Raw genomic sequence first — 19549 nt, forward strand, 5'->3', positions numbered from 1 at the left:
AAAGCAAGCCGCGGGAAACACGTTGGAGGTCAGCTCATTAGCAGCTCCCTCGTGATAAATACACGAACGAAGCGTGGACACACGAAACCCAGTTCACGGAGCGTGATCGGTCTGACCGTGGGGGGCTTGGGCTGCGACCCCAACACGGGCTTTTAATTTAGCTCCTCGCACAGGATGCTACTGAACGATGGGGCTAATTAGCAACATGCGTGGTGCTCCGTCGCCTTTTGGAAAAAGCAGCAAACCCAATTCTCTGCAAGAGGAATGAAAGAACTGAATTTCCCCCTAAATTTCTCCCTAAGCCTCTCGTTAAAGGAATCCACGTTATTAACCTGAGACAACCGGCACCGACGCCATCCCGGCAGGTACCACCGCGGGCATCTGCCCACGGCACATCTCGATGAGCAGAGCTGGGCAAGAGATGTTGTCCTTTTTATTTATCGTGCAATTAAAACGGGGCTCACGGAGCCCGATCCCAGCCCGAGGGAGGGGACGCTGCGGCTGGCGGGGGGCCACGGGTCGGGAGCTGGGAGCAAGAAGGGCATTAGTAACGGGCAGCACCATAAATCACTGCATTTTACAGGAAATCCTCTGAACGGCTCAGCACAGTGAAGATCCTCCCGGACTCCTGAAACATTCATCCAGCAGCTTGAATCAATTTATATTAAAATGTGCACATGGCGTGGTGTGCGCGGCTCAGCCGGGGCTCCGTCCTGGTGCTGCGGGTGACGCGTGGGGGCTGCAAGTGCGGTTTGAAGCTCCTTTGCTCTTGGCGTTGCCATGTTCCCCAAGTGTATCTTCGGTGGCTTGTCAATTCTTTGGAAACTAGCTGAAAAGGAGGAAAAAAAATAATAAAAGAAGACAACAAGACTCCACGAGAGGGTGAGCGAGCTGCTAACGCCATTTCTCTGCCCGTCCCCACAGCCTGACCTTGCCCGACGTCCTGGGGAAGCCGGCCAGCACCCACCTGGACCAGAACATGTACCGGTTTCGCAGCACCAACCTGGAGCAGATAGTGAAGGCAGCCCTGAAGCTCAAGCACGAAGACTCGAGCCTGTCGGCAGCCCTGGAGCAGGCAGAGGACTGGCTCTGCAGGCTGAAGGCCATGGCAGAGGAGGTAATGCTGCCGCAATGGTGGCAGGGGCTGCTTTTCACCCGGCGGCGCGGCGGGATGCAGAGAGGACGCCGCTCTCGCAGGCAGAGTCCTGGCCCCCCATGGCAGGGTCGCGCCCGCGGCCCACCCAGCGGTGATGTGAACTGGGTGGGGAACGCACCGGGTTTGGCAGCCGGCTGTGAGGTGTGGCCTGGTCCGTGGCAGAGCTTTACGGCACGGCCAGCAGACCCTCAGCCCCAGCTGCTGTAGCGACCAGGGGCCTGCAGGAAAGCTGGCGAGGGACTGTTCATCAGGGGGTGTAGCGACAGGCCAAGGGGAACGGGTTTAAACTGAAGGAGGGTCGGTTTAGATGAGATGTGAGGCAGAAATCCTTCCCTGTGAGGGTGCTGAGGCCCTGGCACAGGGTGCCCAGAGGAGCTGTGGCTGCCCCTGGCTCCCTGGCAGGGTTCAAGGCCAGGTTGGATGGGGCTTTGGGCAACCTGGGCTGGTGGAGGGTGTCCCTGCCCATGGCAGGGGTGGCACTGGGTGGGCTGGGAGGTCCCTGCCCACCCAAACCAGGCTGGGGTTCTGGGATTCTATGACCAGGGCTGGCTGCGGAGGGCAGGGCTTGGGCAAACGTGGGACCGCTCTGCCCTGGCCAGACCCAGATGGGATCCAGAGCTGCTGAGATGGGGTTTGGGTCGACTGGTCTCACTCCATGGGCTTGGGTGGGCAGTGGGACTCGGGGCACAGAATCACAGAATCCCAGACTGGTGGGGTTGGCAGAGATCATCTGGTCCAACCCCCTGCTAGAGCAGGATCACCCAGAGCAGGTCGCACAGGATCACGTCCAGGCGGGTTTGGAATCTCTCCAGAGAAGGAGACTCCACAACCTCTCTGGGCAGCCTGTCCCAGGGCTCGGTCACCCGCAGAGGGAAGAAGTTTTTCCTCACGTTGAGATGGAACTTCCTGTGCTCCAGTGTGTGCCCATTGCCCCTTGTCCTGTCGCTGGGCACCACTGAGAAGAGTCTGGCCCCTTCCTCTTGACACCCACCCTTTAGATATTGATAAGTGTTGATGAGATCCCCTCTCGGGCTTCTCTTCTCCAGGCTGAGCAGCCCCAGCTCTCTCAGCCTTTCCTCACAGCAGAGATGCTCCAGGCCCCTCCTCATCCTCGCAGCCCTGTGCTGGACTCTCCCCAGTAGTTCCCTGTTGGTCTTGACCTGGGGAGCCCAGAACCGGCACGGCTGCTCTCCAGCCTCCCGCATCCCCCCGCGGCTGATGTGGTAGTTTGGAGCCCCCCGGTCGGACACTACGGCTTTTGTGTTTTCCAGCCCCAAAACAGCCTGCCCGATATAGTGATCTGGATGCTGCAGGGAGACAAGCGTGTAGCGTACGCGCGTGTGCCAGCCCACGAGGTCCTCTTCTCCAGGAACATCTCCAGCTGCTGCGGCAAGAACTGCGGGAAGCTGCAAACCATCTTCCTGAAGGTACCTTGGCTTTTGATGTGTGTGCGTGTGGGACATTCAGTTTTAAAACGTTTTCCCCTAAAAAAAAGAGAGAAAATTGTGTAGGGAAACCTGAAATCCCAACACAACAGGCCGTGTTAACCCACGAGCGCCTGGGGGGCTCCAGGGACCCTCAACCCCAGTTTCAACCCTGCTGAAGCTGGTTCCTGCACAGTGAGAGCCTGGTCGTGCTTCTGGTAGAACCCAGCTCCTCTTTGCATGGATCTGCAACAGCGACCTGTGAATATTTTCCTATTTTCTGCAAGTTCCAGGGCAGTGAAGATAGGTGCACTTTGGCCCAGATAGAGCTTTTTAAAGAAAATTTATTTTTTAATTTTTTAGTGGTGTTTTATGTTTTGCAAAATTCCTGACCCTCTGCCACCCCAGGAAATTTAAGCTGCGGCCTCCTCTGCCAGGCACTTACTGAGCTTCTCACATCTCAAATGGTATTTCTTTGGCCTTTCGCTGCATGCCAGCTTGGGAGCAGACAATCAGTGCTGAACAAGCGCTAAAAAAATAAAGTGAAATAAAATAAACTGAATAAACCCCAAAACCCCAAGCTCAGCTGGCAGCAAAAGACGAACCAAAATATATTGGGTTTTTTCTGTTCTTCAGCTCTGGATGGAAAACTAGCATCACTTGAAGGGGGAGAAAAGTGACTGAGAGAGAGAAAAAGGGCAGCGAGACATCGCCCTGTTTATTCTTTCTCTTTTTGCTGAAGTGTGTTGGCTGGGGCTGGTGTCCCAGCCTCGAAGGGTGCCTCACCGAGACGCGGCATCTCTGACCACTGGGGCTTTGAAGCTCCTCAAGGTCACCCCAAAGGGCTCTGCACGCTGTGGATGGTGTCCCAGCTCCCAGGGATGCTCCGTGTCCCACCTACCCCCCCGCAGCCCCGGCCAGGGCTACGGGGGCTTCGTACCCACCACGCCCAGCCTCGCATCCCAAGCATCCCTCATTAATATCGTTAATATATTAACGGCGCTCTACCTTTGGCAGTACCCCCAGGAGGAGGCGATGGGTGCGAGGATCCCGGCCCAGATCCGGGTCCAGCTCTGGTTCGGGCTGTCGGTCGATGAGAAGGAGTTTAACCAGTACGCCGAGGGGAAGCTCTCCGTCTTTGCCGAAACCGTGAGCATCTGGCAGGGACCGCGGCAGCCGCTCCGCCGTGGAGGGGAGGGGGTGGGCTGGACCGCGGGTGAGGTGGGGGTCGCATCAGCCCCTACCAACCAAGAGAGGAAAGAGCCGTTTCCACCAGCATCCAGCCTGAAAGGCTGGGCAGAAGGTTGGTAATGAGTCGTAAAGCTGCATCGTGGCTTCACACCTCCTTCCGCCTGCTGGGGGGGAAATCTGGGGGTCCCCATGGGGCAGGGGCTGGTGGGGGGTGGTTAGCCTCTTCCCAGGAGGTCTGTCCTCAGGATGGGGCGCTCCAGGAAGGAAGGGATTATTCATGGGATTGCAAAAGGATTGCTCATGGGATTTTGTGCCTCCAATGCAAAAACCTCTCTGCTCTTGCCCCCCCAGTATGAGAACCAGACCAAACTGGCGCTGGTGGGGAACTGGGGCACGACCGGCCTGACCTACCCCAAGTACTCAGATGTCACCGGCAAGATCAAGCTGCCCAAGGACAGCTTCCGCCCCTCCACGGGCTGGACCTGGGCCGGGGACTGGTTCATCTGCCCGGAGAAGACGTGAGTGATGGTTTTCTGCAAAGAGCAGAGCCTGGGTGGCTTGTTGTGGGCACCCCAAAAACCTGAGCAGATACTAAGCTGGTGGCAAGGTCACCCGGAAAGCTGGATGGATGTCTGGGGTGCCATGGGGGTTCCTCGCCTGCCTGCCCCGTCCTTGGTAGGCACCAGCGATAACGCAACATGCGTTGTCTCTGTGCTGGGTGATGTCCCTGGGGTGGTCGGTGCTGCACAGCCGCTCACGGACATGATGGCCCCAGCACCCAGCTCACCGGGGTGCCCTGTGCAAGCCCCACGCTGAGGAGCTTTGGAGGTGGGATCCCAGCGGGGCACTGAGGGGTGGGAGGGCATGGTGGATGCTCAGCACAGCTCTGCCGTCTTCTTGCATTGGACTTACAGCCTGTGGTTTGGGCTTCACCTGAGGGTTGCTGAGGTCTGGTGGGAGCTTTGCATGGTGCGTCTGGGGTGGAAGAGGTTCAGGAGGCAAAGCGTGTGCTGGGGTGGTGTGGCTGGCCACGAGAGGAGGGAGGGCACGAGGCCGTGCTGCTGCCCGTGCAGGGCTGGGGGGGCAGGATGGGGGAGCCCCTGACGCCGTGCATCTCCCTGGGGTGCAGGTTGCTGCACGACGTGGACGCCGGGCACTTGAGCTTCGTGGAGGAGGTGTTTGAGAACCAGGTCCGGCTGCCTGGAGGCCAGTGGATCCACATGACCGATGCCTACACCGACGTGGTAAGGGTGAAGCGGACACCCTGGGCTGAGCACCACCACGGGCTGCAGCGGCAGGAGGCCCCCGGGCGCTCACGGGAGGTTTAGGCATCTGCTGGGCACCGTTTGGTTGAAAACACCCCTGTGTCCCACAGAATGGGGAGAAGGTCCTGCATAAGGATGAGATTGAGTGTCCTCCGGGCTGGAAATGGGAAGATGTGGAGTGGGACACGGACCTCAACAGAGCTGTGGATGAAAAAGGTATCAGAAAGCAGTTTTGGGCATCCATCCTGTTTTCATCGCCTTTACTCTGCCCATCGTGGCATTTCCTTCCACGGTCCCATCCAGCACCGGGGATGACGACATGTCCTTCGTGGCTGTGTGAGCCACCCCATTGGAGAGGGGGGTCAGGCCCTGGGGGTACCCTCTCCCCCTTGCTCTGGCCGAGGCAGGGGCAGTGGGGTGGGCAGCCACAAAGGCAGCGCTTCCCGTGCTGCTGGGGAAAGGCCAGGCTGTGCTTCTGGAAGATCTTACCTGTCTTCTGGTGAAAGAGCGATCGAAAACATCGGGCCAGAGAGCATCCAAGGTGGTCACAAGCATTGGGGTTGCCTGAGGAAGGAAGGACAGAGAGGAGAGTCCTCAGGCTGTGACTTTGAGCCAAGGGTGGGTGGGACACCATGAGTCCCTCACCTGGACATTCCCAGTGGGACACCTCCACTGGGTAGCAGCACGAGTAGGTCCTTATCTGCGTGGACCAGCAAACTGGGACAGCGCGTTGTGTCTGGACAAACCTTTGCTATTAAAGCTGTTCCAGCCTGGACCTATGTGAAGAGAGGTCCCTGGTGGGAGGCAAGGTGGGGGGGGGCTCTTCTCCCTCCTTCACCCAGGTGTCCCCTTCTCTCCGAGGCTGGGAGTACGGCATCACCATCCCACCGGACCGCAAGCCCAAGGCCTGGGTGCCGGCTGAGAAGATGTACCACACCAACCGGCGACGGCGCTGGGTGCGGCTGCGCCGGAGGGACCTCGCGCAGATGGAGACCATGAGGAAGGTAGGATGGGGCCAGGGAGAAGAGGATGAGAGTGGGTTGAGGCCGTGTCCCTGTCTCTCTGTGCAGAGGCGGAGGTGCTTGGTCTTCTGCAGAGACCTGCTGTGCTTTGGAGCCTGGTGGCCCTGGTCTCTGTGCTGGAACAGCAGCAGCCTCCGTGGTTTCCTCCGTGGGGGTCAACGTCTCCCAGAGGTGGAGATCACTCCAGGGGTGCTTGGTTGGGCTGTGGGGTGGGACCGGGACCTCCACCAGTGCCACGAAGCAGCTCGGGGGACCGGGGCTGGCAGAGGTCCCCAGTCTGTCCCTTGTCCCAGTCCTGCTTCCCTCTAGGTGGTGCAATTGGACTGCAAATGCCACCGCAGCGCTGCTGCTCTTCCCTCCCCCAGCAAGTTCCCCAAGACACCTTCCTCCCTTTCCAGCACTTTTTCGAGATAATTGTGGATGGCAAGCATGGGGAACCCCTGCCACCCCATTTGCAAAGGGAAGCAAGTGTCACAGAGAGGTGACACAGCTCTGGGGTCCTCATGGGTTTGTGACCGACGCCCTGGAGAGGACATCCCATGGTGGCAGAGCTGTGGTGGCCCCAGGAGGGATCAGAGGTGGTGGCAAAGAGAAGGGCAGGCTGGGGAGATGGAGGCATTGGTGCTACCCAGGCCTGGGCAGGATGCGGCCCCCTCCTTGCTCAGCACAGGCAGCCCCAGCCCAGCCAGACCCTTCTCCAAGTGGGGTTCACCCCAGGGACTGGACGGAGGGCTGAATCCCCCGCTAAGCTGGAGAGATACGGGGAGGACGCGGGGTGGGACAACGGTAGCAGCAACAGCTCCAAGAGGCTGAACCCACCCTTGGGCTGTGCCGGGGTCCCACCACTGTCACCCGCAGAGGGGCCGTGGGGTGGTGGGTCCGAGCCCCCCCCTGAGCCCCGGCGTGTCCCTGCCCGGCAGCACAAGCAGGAGGAGCTGGACGGGGAGGGCTGGGAGTACGCCTCGCTCTTCGGCTGGCGCTTCCACCTGAAGTATCGCCGGACCGACACCTTCCGCCGCCGCCGCTGGAGGCGCAGGATGGAGCCCCTGGAGCGCACCGGGGCCGCCGCCGTCTTTGCCTTGGAGGGGGCCCTGGTAGGTACCCGCCTGCCCCCCACATCGCGGCCTGGGAGGGGGAGCCTGCTGGGGTCCGTTCCCACCCTCCGTCCCATCCCGGGGAGCGAACCTGGAGCGAAGTTCGTTATCTGCTGCTCATTATCTGCCACCCGCACCCGCCGCTGTTTGTTTAGTTAATATTCTGGCCCTCTTATTGCACTGGATTTCATAATCCTTTGGCTTTTCCAATAACTAAATGAGAACCAACCACAGCAGCACAAAGCCCCTATTATAGGGCTTTTTATTTATTTTTTTTTCCCCCATTTGGCTTTTTTCCCCCCTCTCCCTCTGCTCTGTCCTCCCCTCCGTCCAGCGTTTGAACCCAGCGGCCCCTTTGGGCCAGAAGCAGCTCCGCGGCGTTCGCACGCATCAGCGCTGAGCTCACGCTGGCGTCATCCGGGGGGGGGCTGCCAGTGGGACCCTGGCTTCTCCCCCTGCACCCTGCGGCCCGCTGATTTTGGGCCAGGCATTGCATCCCTCTCCTGCTCGGCAGAGGCGATCGGGGAGGATTTAGCTGGAAAACCCTCTAACATGGGGGGGCGTGCCCATGCGCACGCGCGTGTGCGTGTGCGTGCACGGCCGTGGGGCTGTGCAGGACCCCCCGTGCCCTCCCCTGGCTCCGATGGGGCTGCCTGGGGTCTCGGCTGGCTCGTGCAGTTTTCCGAGGGGCTCAGCCGTGCCCTCGTTTCGCCTTTGTTAGCCTGCAAACGAGATGGGTTCGTGAGGTTGGCTGGGGAGGGGGGGCTGATGGACCCGTCTGCTGGGGGGGGGCTGTCGGGGGGTGCCCGGGGAGGAAACTCCCTCCCCACGCGTGTGGGGCAGAGGCTGCAGCAAAGGGGAAGAGCAGAAAAAAGCCCCATGAAAATGGCAAAGTGGCCACGTGCCCGGGAGCCACCGCTGGCTCCTGGTGACGCTGACGTGGTGGCGGGGAGGGGGGGTCCCGGGTTGATTTAGGTGTCCCCCCCAGGCTGCCGGCGCTGCCCCTTCCAGCCCTGCGGCCCCTGAGGCCCTCAGAGGGACGGTACCTGCTTCGCACGTTTATTTTCCACGCGTTCCTCAGCCGTGGCAGCGTTGGAGTGCCCGCTTCTCAGCAGCCTCCCCAGCCTCTCGTTTGTCTTTACGCCAAGGTTGCGTCCATAACTTTTATGATGTTTACGTGTAACAAATCCACTTTATTATTTTGCTTATTTTCTAACTGACACAAAGTCTAGCAAAAGAAGCAGAAGCACTTGCCGTGCCGTGCTGTGCCGTGCCGTGCCATGCCATGCTGTGCCGTGCCGTGCCGTGCCATGCTGTGCCATGCTGTGCCATGCCATGCCGTGCTGTGCCGTGCCATGCTGTGCCGTGCTGTGCTATGCCATGCCATGCCGTCCTGTGCCATGCCATGCCGTGCTGTGCCGTGCCATGCTGTGCCGTGCTGTGCTATGCCATGCCATGCCGTCCTGTGCCATGCCATGCCATGCCCTGCCGTGCTGTGCCGTGCCATGCCGTGCTGTGCTGTGCCATGCCGTGCCATGCTGTGCTGTGCCGTGCTGTGCCGTGCCATGCCACGCCACGCCATGTCATGCCATCCCTTCCCATGCCATGTCATGCCGTCCCATGCTGTGCCTTGGCATGCTGTGCCGTGCTGTGCCATGCCATGCCGTGTTGTGCTGTCCCATGCCGTGCCTCGGCGTGCCATGCCTTGCCTTACCTTGCTTTTCCCTCTCCCCCGGCAAGCACTCCCCTGAGTGTCGTTGTTGTCCCGTCCGACCCCGCCGCAGACATCCATCCCTTACGCCAAGCGAGTGCCTGCCCCCTAAGCTCCCCCCATGAAATACCAGCCAGAAGGAAACCCCTCGGTGACAGCAGGGTGCCGGGGGGGCTCCACGTCCTGTTGCTGCAGGACCGTGCTGCTCCTGGGAGCTGAACCACCGCCCGGGCAGGGCGATGCTGTCCGGCAAGGAGTCATGTTTACTTCAGGCACGGAGATTTTGGGGGGTGCTGTCCCCACGGGGTGACAGCTTGGGAGGGAGCAGCCTGGGAGAGCGGCAGGTGAATCCCTCCGCAGCCCTGGCTCTGCCTGCCGGCAGCCCGGCGGGTGCAGGACCAGCCCCTGGGGCTCTGCTCGCCGAATTCCCCTCCGCAGTAGGTCACTGGCTCGCTTCGGCGCCCTCATATTTTGGGGTTACTGGCTGCGTTTTCTGTGGTTGCTTGGTTTTCTGCGGATTGCTTTATAAATGATCTTGCCGTGCTTTCTGCTTTTGCAGCTTCATGCATTTCCAGCTCTCCTCTCTCGCTTGAATGACTTACATACTTTTCCAGGATGCTCCATCCCAAAATAATACCTAAATTTACATAGCGTCTCCCATCCAGCGACCCCAGACCCTCCGGACCTGCGCAGCGTCGACCCCTCCATCCGCTGGAGCCGCAAGCGGGAGGAGGGACTCGGCGCGATGCCGCAGAGCTGGATCAGGGTCGGGGGGTGAAGCGACGCAGAGGATGGGAAAACACGAGTGGGTGCTGAGGGCTGGGAAGGGCGGGCGCTGATTTTCTGCTGTATCTGTTTCCAACGCTTTTTTAAGGCAGGCAGAGGGAGGCAGCTTTTGAAGCCTGAGGCGTCAGGGATGCAGAGCCCGAGCAGGGCACCCGTGTGGGGCGGCAGCCGCTGCCGCCAGCTCTGATCACACTGAAGCAGAACAAAGATGCTGTCAGGAGAGGGAGCCTGGAGCATCCCCCAGCTCAGATTTTACCCAGGCCTGGGGCCAGGGCTGCCGCTGGCACGCCACCGCCTGCCCGAGCCTCCCCTCCTGTCTGCTCCATCCCGTTCCCGTTATCTGCCGCCTTCTCCGCAAGAGGCATTTGTGCAGTTTTGCGGTTGTGGCATGGGTAGCCCGGAGCCCGTCCAGCAAAGGAGCCGTACGGCGGTGCAGGGAGACCGAAGCGGAGGGAGGATTAAAGTGCAAAGTCCGACAGAACAAGCCAACACCCCGAGTGCTCATTCCCCGAGCTATTGGGAAGGGCTGGCTTCCAGCAGGAGGATAATACCAAACACCACCAGCAGGAATGTGTCTTGGATGCAGGAACGTACAGACGGTGCTCGGGGTTTCTGGGCCTCCCTCTTCCCGGGGATGCTGCGCGGGCATCGCTCCGGCCTCACCGAGCTGAGCCATCGGTGCTGTTAAGCCAAGCTGAACCCCGACGCCTCGGGGCCGGGGTGGCCCAGGGCCGGGAGCAGCTGGGAAGCAGAGTCCCGGGGGGCTGCCCGGCTGCTGAGGGGGGTTTGGCAGGAGCTGGGGACTCCTTGGCAGAGGCTTCCCCCAAAAAAATCTCACGCCGGCGGTGCCGTTCCCGCAGATCCTCCCAGCTGCAGCCCCAGGGCCGTGGCGTGGGGCTCAGCACCTTTGCAGGGTGAGCTCAGCATCTGTTCGGATGGACCCTGTGGGGTGTGAGCGTCCGCTCCCAGCCATCCTGGCTCCCTGCAGCAGGAAGAGCTGGGGGGCTGGTTGCACCCCAACATGTGCCCCTCGCCAAGCTCCGCTGCATCACGACCACCCCCAGACCCACACGCACTTGCGTGCACACGCGTGCATGATTTCTTGTGCATGCTTGCTCTCCCCAAGCACATGCTCACCCCTACTTTTGCTCGAAGACTTTTATTTCACTGCTCACACGTGCTCCATCCTTCCCCTGACCCCAGACAATGGGGAAGGGGGGGACATTCCTCGATCCCCCTCCCATGGGGAGCAGCGTCGGGGCTGGGCAGTGCGGCTGCTCGCAGGGCGGTGCTGCCCGAAGCCGGGCCACATGCTGCTGCGAGGGCTTGTGGTGCTGCCGCGTGGTGCTGGGTTTTCGGCTGCAGTTATCCTGATGAATTTGGGGTGGGTCGAGCTGCCTTGGGTGCTGCTCCCCCCGATTCACCTGCTCTCTCCCGCTGCCCACAGCCCCGGGCTCTCCCACGTGGAAGCATGGCGGCTGTCGCCTTCCCGGTGCGCCCTGGTTTTCTGGCAGTCCTCGGAGCCTTCCTGCAGCCACCCCCGTCCTGGGACCGTCCCCCGGTGGCTCAGGGCAGGCTTCTGGGGAGCAGACCCGTGGTGAGCCCACGAGTGCCCCGGGCAAAGCGGCTCCGGGTCCCCCGTTGCCCTTGCCGTGGGGACCCTGCCCTCTCCATCGCCGGCGGCTCGGCACCCCCCTCTGCCCCCGGGGGCACCCACACAGCGCCAGGCGCTTGTTGCTTCTCACCGTGGGCCCCAGCTGACTAAAGGGGGGCTTGAGCCCAAGAGGTTGGTGATGCAGAAGGCTTTTTGCGCTCCCACCCATAGCCCAAACGCGGAGCCAGCGTAACGCTGCCGCTCGCAGCTCTCCCGTGTTGTTTCCTCTCTTTCTGCCTGGATTTCCCCTGTGCATCCCCTGCACAAGCCGGGCAGCCTTCCTTTCCCTCGGCCTCGCTGGCTCGGCCATCGCCTCCATCATACCAGCTTGTTCCGGGTTTCCCTCTCTGCGACGGCGCATCCCGGCTTTTTTGGGACCTGCCACTTGGCAGCTCGCTCGTGGCTGACAGTCATTCAAAGAGAAGGGCCACGGGACATGGCGGGACCCCCCCGGGCACCTCTCTGCCCTCGGTCCGATTTCTGGGAAGCCCGGAGCCGAGCTCTCCGGTTTCTGATGGAAAGCCCGGCGGTTCCGCTGTGAGCAGCCCTCCCACCCTGCAAGCCCCATTTCCTCCCGTCCTCCTCCAAAACTCAGCCGAGGGAAGCCTTTGGCCGACGGAGAGCTCTGGGTTTTCCGTGCCAGGTTGGAAAATCTTGCCTGTTTCTGCCAGTGCTTACACCCCAGCTTTGGCTCTGCACCAGCCGTGCTTTCCGGCTTGTCCCCTCCAAGGTGTGCTTTCGGTGGTGTGGTGGGGCATGAGGAGCACCCCCACTTCCCTGTGATGGACAGACTGGGGGTGCCCGAGCCCTTGCGGAGGGATTCCGAGAGCAATCCTGTCTGTCTCGGCCCCTGGTCTCCCCCGGTGCCCTTCCCCAGGCTGGCAGCGGGCGCAGGTCGGCTTGGGGGGGACTGGGGGGGACTGGTGGGCAGAGAAAGGTGATAAAAAGAACTGAGGAGCTGTTCAGCCCCGGCGGGGGGCGAGGAAGGGAGGGCAGTGCTGGGGGTTGCCTTCCAAACCCTGGGGCCGTACATACGGCGCAAAGCCCCGGGCTTCCTCTGCAGGCAGTGTCACGGCGACTGCGATTCCTGCCTGGGCAGGCAAGGAGGGCTCTGCAGACCACCTCCGCTCCTGACAGCTTTTTGGGACCAGGCAGCTCCTGGCTCTGGAAACTCCATCCCAGACCAACCTTTTTTTCTTTTTTTTTGGCTTTTTTTTCCTTCTTTCTTTTCCTTTTTTCTTTAAACACCCCTCTTGTCTCTCCCTCGCATTTGATAACTGAAGAATATTTAAAGATCAGATTTACACTCGCCGGGAAGTTACCTTTATGGTTCTTTTCCTGCAACGAAATATTTCAAGAGGAATGCGGCAATTAGGAGGTGATAAAATGCCGGCGAACGCAAGAAGAGGGAAGAGCAATGGCCAGGGTTGGCCGAGGTTTCCCCTGGGCAGCGAGTGGGGCATTTGGCTGCATTTGGCTCCATCTGTACCACTGTTCACAAAGTTTATACTCCATTAATTTTGCTCGCAAGGGAGCTTAGTGAACTTGTTTTAACTACTAACTGCCGCTCCAAGAACGATGAATTTTATGGAGCGGCTTTTCCGTGCTGGTGAGATGCCGGGAGGCGGGACGTCAATGGGTGACCCTCGGGCTGCTTTTGCCGTCGCGTCCTGTTCCCTCCCAGCGCGGCGTGGATCAGGGGCCGGGTCCTTTCTGCCCTCCTGGGGCAAGAGGAGCCTGAGGGTCCCTCCACGGGGAAGCCCAAAGTCCTCTTGGACACCCATGCGGACCCCCAGCCCGGGGGGAGCCCTGGCTGCAGAGGGGGTCCCGGCACGACCGACCTTGCCTTGCTTTCTCTTGCAGGGGGGAGTGACAGACGACAAGAGCGATGATGGCAAATCCATCTCCACCCTCAGTTTCGGTGTCAACAGACCCACCATCTCGTGCATATTTGACTGTAAGGCCCCGAGGGTCGGAGGGGAGGGTGAAACTCCTCTGCAGCGAGGCCCGGCGCGGGGTCTCTGCTGTGGGGACCCCATAGCCCAGCGTTTCCCATCCTCCTCCTCTCACCCACCTTGCGTGCAGGCGGACAGAAGGAGGGGGGTGGGTAGGGAAGGGGCACGGCTCGTCCCCCTGGGAACGTCGACATGCTCAGGGCTGGGAAGCCACGGGAAGGATTAAGCCCAGCAGCCCTGGGGCTGGGTGAAAACGTAGCTACTCCCCCGGTGCCCTGCACTTCTCCCTGGACTCTTGAACTGTTTCTCGTTCCTCTGTGCAGGTGGGAACAGATACCACCTCCGCTGCTACATGTACCAGGCTCGGGATCTGATCGCCATGGACAAGGACAGCTTTTCAGGTGAGCCCAGGAGCCCACGTCCACGCGTTTGCGCTTGTAATTAGTGCTGTAATGAGTGCCGGGGAGTACTGGGGTCCGTAAAGCAATTTTGGGGTATTTATTGATGGGACATGGGGCATGTTCGACGGCCATACAACAAAAGACAGCGGCACGAGGCTTCCCCAAGGCAACCAGCCTGGTGGCTTGATTTCCCATCAGCAAAAATATCAGAGTTTCAAGGACTCTTATGTGAGAAACCAACCAGAAACCACAAGTTACCCAGGTCAGGCGTGAGTCAGAGCTGTTTGCTTTGCTAATAGCTCCCTTTCCCTTTCGAGGTGACACTGAAAGCCGGTGGCAGGGCTGGGGTAGCAGACGGCTCGGGGGCATGACAAATAAAAACAGAGCGGAGGGCAGGGATGTTTACCGTGGCACTTCGCCTCGAGCTGCTCCCCCACGCAGCACAGAGTGCGAGCAGGGAGGACCGAGGGCTCTGGGCGGGTGTCGAGATGATGGAGCACGGGGCAGAAACCTCCATGAGATGTGCTCAGGAAAATTGAAAAGGGTGCAAGGGTGTAATTAGGACCTCGGAGCAGACAGGGTCCCTGCTTCTCCAGCATCCTCATGGAGTTTCTGGTTGGATTTATGTGCCCTCAGCATCCGGCTTGCTCCCAGCTGGTCGAATCCTGGCCGGCCTCTTGCCCACCCTTGCAGGTCTCCTGGGTCGGGGGTTTGTGGAGGGGATTTGTCCTATGGCTTGGGGAAGGGATCAGGGCTGAAGAAGGGAGAGCTCGTTTATTAAGAATGAATGAATTGATTGAAAATACGGTTGGAAAGGAAAATAGGTCCTAACAGTGGCAAATCTGTAAACTGGTTCGTATTTGTTTTCACGACTGCACGTTAAATTGAGCTGCTGCTCCTCCACTCTCCATCCTGGAAACTTTGCAAGGGGGCTGGGAGACAGCGGCGCGGGGGTTTCCTCGATGGAGCCGATGCCTGAACCCAGCATCCTCCAGACTGGGCTGTAAAAAAATGCCCCTTCATGGAAAAAAGTGTGGTCCCAGGTGGAGAAAAGGGTGTTCTGGGCTTTGAGCGAGGAGCTTTCCACGTCCTGCTGCTCAGCACGTCCCCAGCACAGCTTCAGTCATTCCCGAAACTGCCAGACTGGAGCTGATGTGGTCGGACGTTCCGTGCTGAGCTCGTGTTTTCTGGGTGAGGAAATCAAGTCAGAATAAGATACGTCACTTTGTCTGTTGGGCAGCTCTGTTATCTTTTGGCGCTGAAGGGTGCTTGGGTGTAGGTGGCTTCATTTTAGGATCGTTTCGTTCGCAGCAGAGGCTGAAGCGTGGCTGCAGAGGTGGGAGGATGTGCCAGGAATGGTCCTTCGTGTTTGACCCGAGCAGGGACCAGCCGGAGGGTCCCACATCCTCCTGCCCATGGGCTGGGCCATCCCAGCCAGGTGGTCCCGCAGATCTTTGGTGCTTGTGACCGAAGCTGCCTTTGCCCACACCCGTTAGTGCTCTGCAGTGTCATTTTGAGGGGGGAAAGCAGGACAGCGGGAATGTTACTGTCTACCTCTGGGTCAGAGCTGGGGCAATGCAAAAAGTGCCCCGTGAGTTCATTGGTACACGGTGGGGACCGCATCTGAGATGCGAGCAGGTCCCAGGGCAGGTGGCCCTGGAGCACCCACACCACTCTGCAGCGATGCCTGCACACAGGACGCAGCCAGCACCCCTCCGAGGCTGCCACGGGGATTTGCAGAGGGGCTGGGCATGGGATTGCCCACCGGTGGTGGCACGGGGGTGATGGATCTGGGACAGGACACAGGGACAGCCCCCAAAAGTGGTGCAGCGTGGGGACCTGCACCGGGGAGCAGCGCGTGGGCATCGCCGTGCCAGGCAGCAGGACCCCAGTCCCGAGGGGCTCCCGCTCCCCCCCGTGTTTTGAAGTAGAGGGGCTTGGGGGGGGGTGGTGGTGGGCAGAAATGCCCCAGAGAGGTGCAGAGCACCCAAACAATCACCCAGTGTCTGTGGCCACCGAGGTCCCGTCTCCCCTCCGCCTCCACAAAGGGTTTGTTGTTCGAAGTGGTGGGGACCGAGGTGATCTCATGGCCCCGATCGGCGGAGCGGGGAGGGGAGGGGAGTCCCTTCCTTTGGAAAAACCCGGCCAAGGACAACATGAGTAACAACATGCCACAATGTGGAATTGTGATCTCCGCTGCCTTAACAAAGCATAAAGGAGTTCATTAAGGGGGCTTTACACAGTTATAAAAATAAACCTTCTGTGCACACGAGGGTCTAAACAAAGGGGCTTTATGGAGGCCTCCTTTAAAAAGAAGAAGAGGGGGGGGAAAAAAAAAAAAGAGCAAAAATGCAAATCCAAATCCATGGTTTTTTTGTTTATTGTAACGCATTCTGCTTTCCCCTTACTGGAAAAAAGCGCGTAAGTGGAAAAGGTTCTTCCCAGCGTGAATAGTGCTCTCTCCAGCCGGCCACCTCGCAAACAGCCCCGGCTCATTAAACACGTCTGCTGCGGTCCGGACACCAAGAAGGAAAATACACCCCCTTTGACCCCCCCACCCCTGGCAGAGGGGAGGGAGGGTGGGGGACGCCGCCCCGCTCAGCCGGCCCCGCGTTCAGGTGTCTGGGGGCTGCCGCTCCATCCCCAGGGTGGCAGGACACGTTTTGCTCCCGGCGTCAGCTCCCAGTCTCCCGACAGTGCTGGTGCTGGGGGGTGCGTGCTGTTTTGCAGCGTTGGGGGGGGGGCCCTCCTGGGACCGCGGGGGTTTGCGCAGCGCCGAGCACTAAGGGTTGTATTTGTAGGGTCTGCCGCGCTCCTGGATGCTGGTAGGTCTCATGGGACTGGCTTTGGGGTGATCCGGGTGGCACCCCGCTGCATGCTGGTGGACCCCCATACACTGTCTGGTGCATCTGTGTCTTGTGGTGGCACGTCATGCCGGGTGCCAGGCGGAGGAGGTAGCCTGTGTCCTTCCAAACAAGCCCATGATGCCTCCTGCCACTGCGGAGGTTGGGCTTTGCAGGTAACCAGAGCGCAGGGGTCCACCTGGGACCGGCCAGGTGGGATGCAGCCATCCTGGAGGTCTCATCCCTGACAAGGACCAGTCGATGCTATCAGGTTATGAAAGGTGTTCAGTTTCCCCAGGGTCTTACAGTGAGATCCCGCGGCATGTTTTGAGCCTCTCGCCCAGCCCTGGACCCTGGTTCTGCCACTGCCCATCCTGTCCCCGTGCCCAGTGTCACTGCTGGTGTGGGCTGGATGTCCACAGCAGGTTTGGGCCACATGCTCTTTGGAGCTGTCTGGAAGGGAAGGTGTTAGAGAGGGCTCAGGTTTCATGTTTCCGTTGTTAATTGATCTCAGGCTTCCTGCGTTAATTGCTTTGGTTGTTAAGGGAGGCTACTCGCTATTTGCTGCTGCCTTGCAGTGAGGAGCTTCTGGCTTTGTCCCAGGCTGGGGGTAAGACATCTTGGTCCCAGCTGAAGTACAGGGGTCTGATGAGACCCTGGAGTACCTGAGACATCTGCATGGGGCTGGCAGATGCGATGCAGCAGCCCTAAGCGAAACCCAGAGACGTCTGGTGTGGCAGCTGGAGGCCAGGTGGGATAACCCAGAATGTGGGGAACCAAAAACCCTCCCCCAGGCATGGAGGTTACCAAAGCTTATGCAAAGGGACTGAGAGGATGACTCTGGCCTGCTTCTGGCTGCATCTTCAGCTCCTGTCCCTTCTGGAGATGTTGAAGACCCCAGGAAGGAGGCAATAACATCCCAGCCACCTTCTTCATGGTCTGGTCTTCACAGAAGAGGGTGACCTGAAGTCTCTGCTCACCCGCACGTGCAAGCTAGAGAATAAGGTTGCTCTGGTTAACATGGTCTCATTGGATGTCCAAAAGGTTTTTGGCAAAAAAATCCTTCATCAAAGGTTTTTTAGGAAAGGAGGCTGCGGTGGGATAAGAAGGAAGGTCTTTGTGTAGATAGACAGCTAAGTTATGTGGACTGTTGTGGTTGTCTTGTCCCCAGAAGAACTGGAATGAGCAAGGGTTGAGATTGGCTCTTTATGAGGAATAACTCCATAGGCTGAGACTGTTCAGCTTGAAAAAGAGATATTTTAGAGTTGGCATGACAGAAACCTGCAGAACTGCGTGTCAGTGCAAGTGGGCGGGGGTGGACTGCTCCTTCTTTCCTAATGGAAGAACTGGGGAGCCTCAGACAGAGATAGAGGGAGCTGGGTATTGCAAAAAACCATGAGAGGGTGATTCTTCAGGCAGTTTTGAGTCCTCACTGGATGATATGGTGGGTTCAAGAGAGACAGGGCAAGTCTGTGGAAGACAACCCCTTTACAGGGCTGCTAAACATACAGACATCAGTCTAGCTTGGGAAGTACCTGGGCTGTGAATAACTGGTGTATAGGGATAAGTGTTGGAGAACGTGGCCTCATTCTCTTCTCAGTTGGAGTTGCCTGGGTCATGATGGGAATGTCATCGCTGTTTCTAAAAGACCTGCAGCTCCTTCAGCCTGTTCACAGTCTTCCCTGGCCAGCCTGTTGGCCCTTGAATGACTATGAATTGCTTTCTCCTTCCTAGGCTGGTAGCTCTAATTCATCCTTTGCCTCTTGTCTAACACCCCTTGCAGATCCTTATGCCATCGTCTCCTTCCTCCACCAAAGCCAGAAGACGGTGGTGATCAAGAACACCTTGAACCCCACCTGGGACCAGACACTCATCTTCTACGAGATAGAGATCTTTGGGGACCCCCAGAACGTGTCTGAATCCCCTCCCAGCATCGTGGTGGAAATATATGACCATGACACCTACGTAAGTGTGTCGGCATGAGCTGGACCTTCATGGTGTGAGTGTGCTGGGGTAGATGGGACAAACTCATGGCACCGCTCCTGCCCTCTGGAGTGCAATGCTGTAACATCTCTGGGTGGCTCAGACAGTGAGAAGGATGCTCAGAAGACAAAAATTCAGCAAACAGCTCTGCTAGTGATGGCCTTGGTGGCCCTGCTCTAGTTACCAAAGCTGCACCTATGCTGTGTTTTGCAGAGTGGCCAAGTTAACTATATTTCCTTGTGGAAAAAACTTGGAACTTAAAGCAGTCATGCAAGCAGGGGACGGTACCCTGTTGTTTGCTCAGCTGCCCAACGTTCACCAAAGTGCCTTGTAGGGATGGCATCTGGGGGCTGGTGAGATAACCATGTGCACTTCTAGAACAACAGGGCCGTAGCCTGTCACAAGAGCAGAAGGGATTTCAGACAGCGTGTGAGAGCAGCGTGTAAGTGAAAAGCACTTAGAATGCATCTCAGGAATGTCTCAGGAACCTCTCAAGAACCCCTCTGCCCTCCCTCCTCCAAAAGGAAGCAGCGAAGGCCACCGAAGGTCCCGCTGCAGACCAGTGAACGGGCGTTTTAAGAGCTGCTCATACTCAATGTTGTACTCGGAGCTCCTGCTCGGGAAACCGTGTGATACCATAGGAATGTCACCTCCTGTTTAAGCCAAACTGCCTAAGAAAGAGTGCATTTCCAGCGCTAGTGGTTACAGGAAGGAGTTTGCAAATTTGAGTCTGTCTGGGCATCAAACCAATCTTTTTTTCTGAACTGGTCCCATAATGGTTCAGACACTGAGCCTGATTTTTGAGTGACAGGGTCTCGGCTGAGACGTGGGTGCGTGGTGATGGACTCCACTGGGAAGCGGGGTGGGAAGAAACCTCCCCGTGCCTGTGATTGCCTTTCAGGGTGCGGATGAGTTCATGGGGCGCTGCATTTGCAAGCCCAGCCTGGCGCGCTCGCCGCGGCTCTCCTGGCACCCGGTCATCAAGGCGAACAGAAACGTCGGGGAGCTGCTGGCCGCCTTCGAGCTGATTCAGAGGGAGAAGGTGAGCTCCCCATCCGGACCCG

The 19549-nt window shown here is 59.0% G+C and overlaps 1 protein-coding gene across 9 annotated transcripts in view; it reads left to right on the forward strand.

Annotated features, from left to right (window-relative positions):
- DYSF (dysferlin) overlaps positions 1-19549 on the forward strand; it is a 107430-nt gene that overhangs the window by 23684 nt on the left and 64197 nt on the right. For all 9 annotated transcript variants that reach the window (XR_008576832.1, XM_054823720.1, XM_054823724.1 and 6 more), the window contains 12 exons: positions 925-1117; positions 2428-2583; positions 3598-3729; positions 4123-4289; positions 4901-5015; positions 5147-5252; positions 5898-6040; positions 6979-7152; positions 13167-13260; positions 13582-13659; positions 18286-18467; positions 19387-19527. Coding sequence is in view for 8 of the 9 variants with exons in the window: in XM_054823720.1 (XP_054679695.1) it covers positions 925-1117; positions 2428-2583; positions 3598-3729; positions 4123-4289; positions 4901-5015; positions 5147-5252; positions 5898-6040; positions 6979-7152; positions 13167-13260; positions 13582-13659; positions 18286-18467; positions 19387-19527 (1681 nt within the window). In the remaining variant the exon portion in view is untranslated. The remainder of the gene's footprint in view (positions 1-924; positions 1118-2427; positions 2584-3597; positions 3730-4122; positions 4290-4900; positions 5016-5146; positions 5253-5897; positions 6041-6978; positions 7153-13166; positions 13261-13581; positions 13660-18285; positions 18468-19386; positions 19528-19549) is intronic.

The sequence above is a fragment of the Grus americana genome, chromosome 4, assembly GCF_028858705.1.
Source record: "Grus americana isolate bGruAme1 chromosome 4, bGruAme1.mat, whole genome shotgun sequence".
Classification (NCBI taxonomy): domain Eukaryota; kingdom Metazoa; phylum Chordata; class Aves; order Gruiformes; family Gruidae; genus Grus; species Grus americana.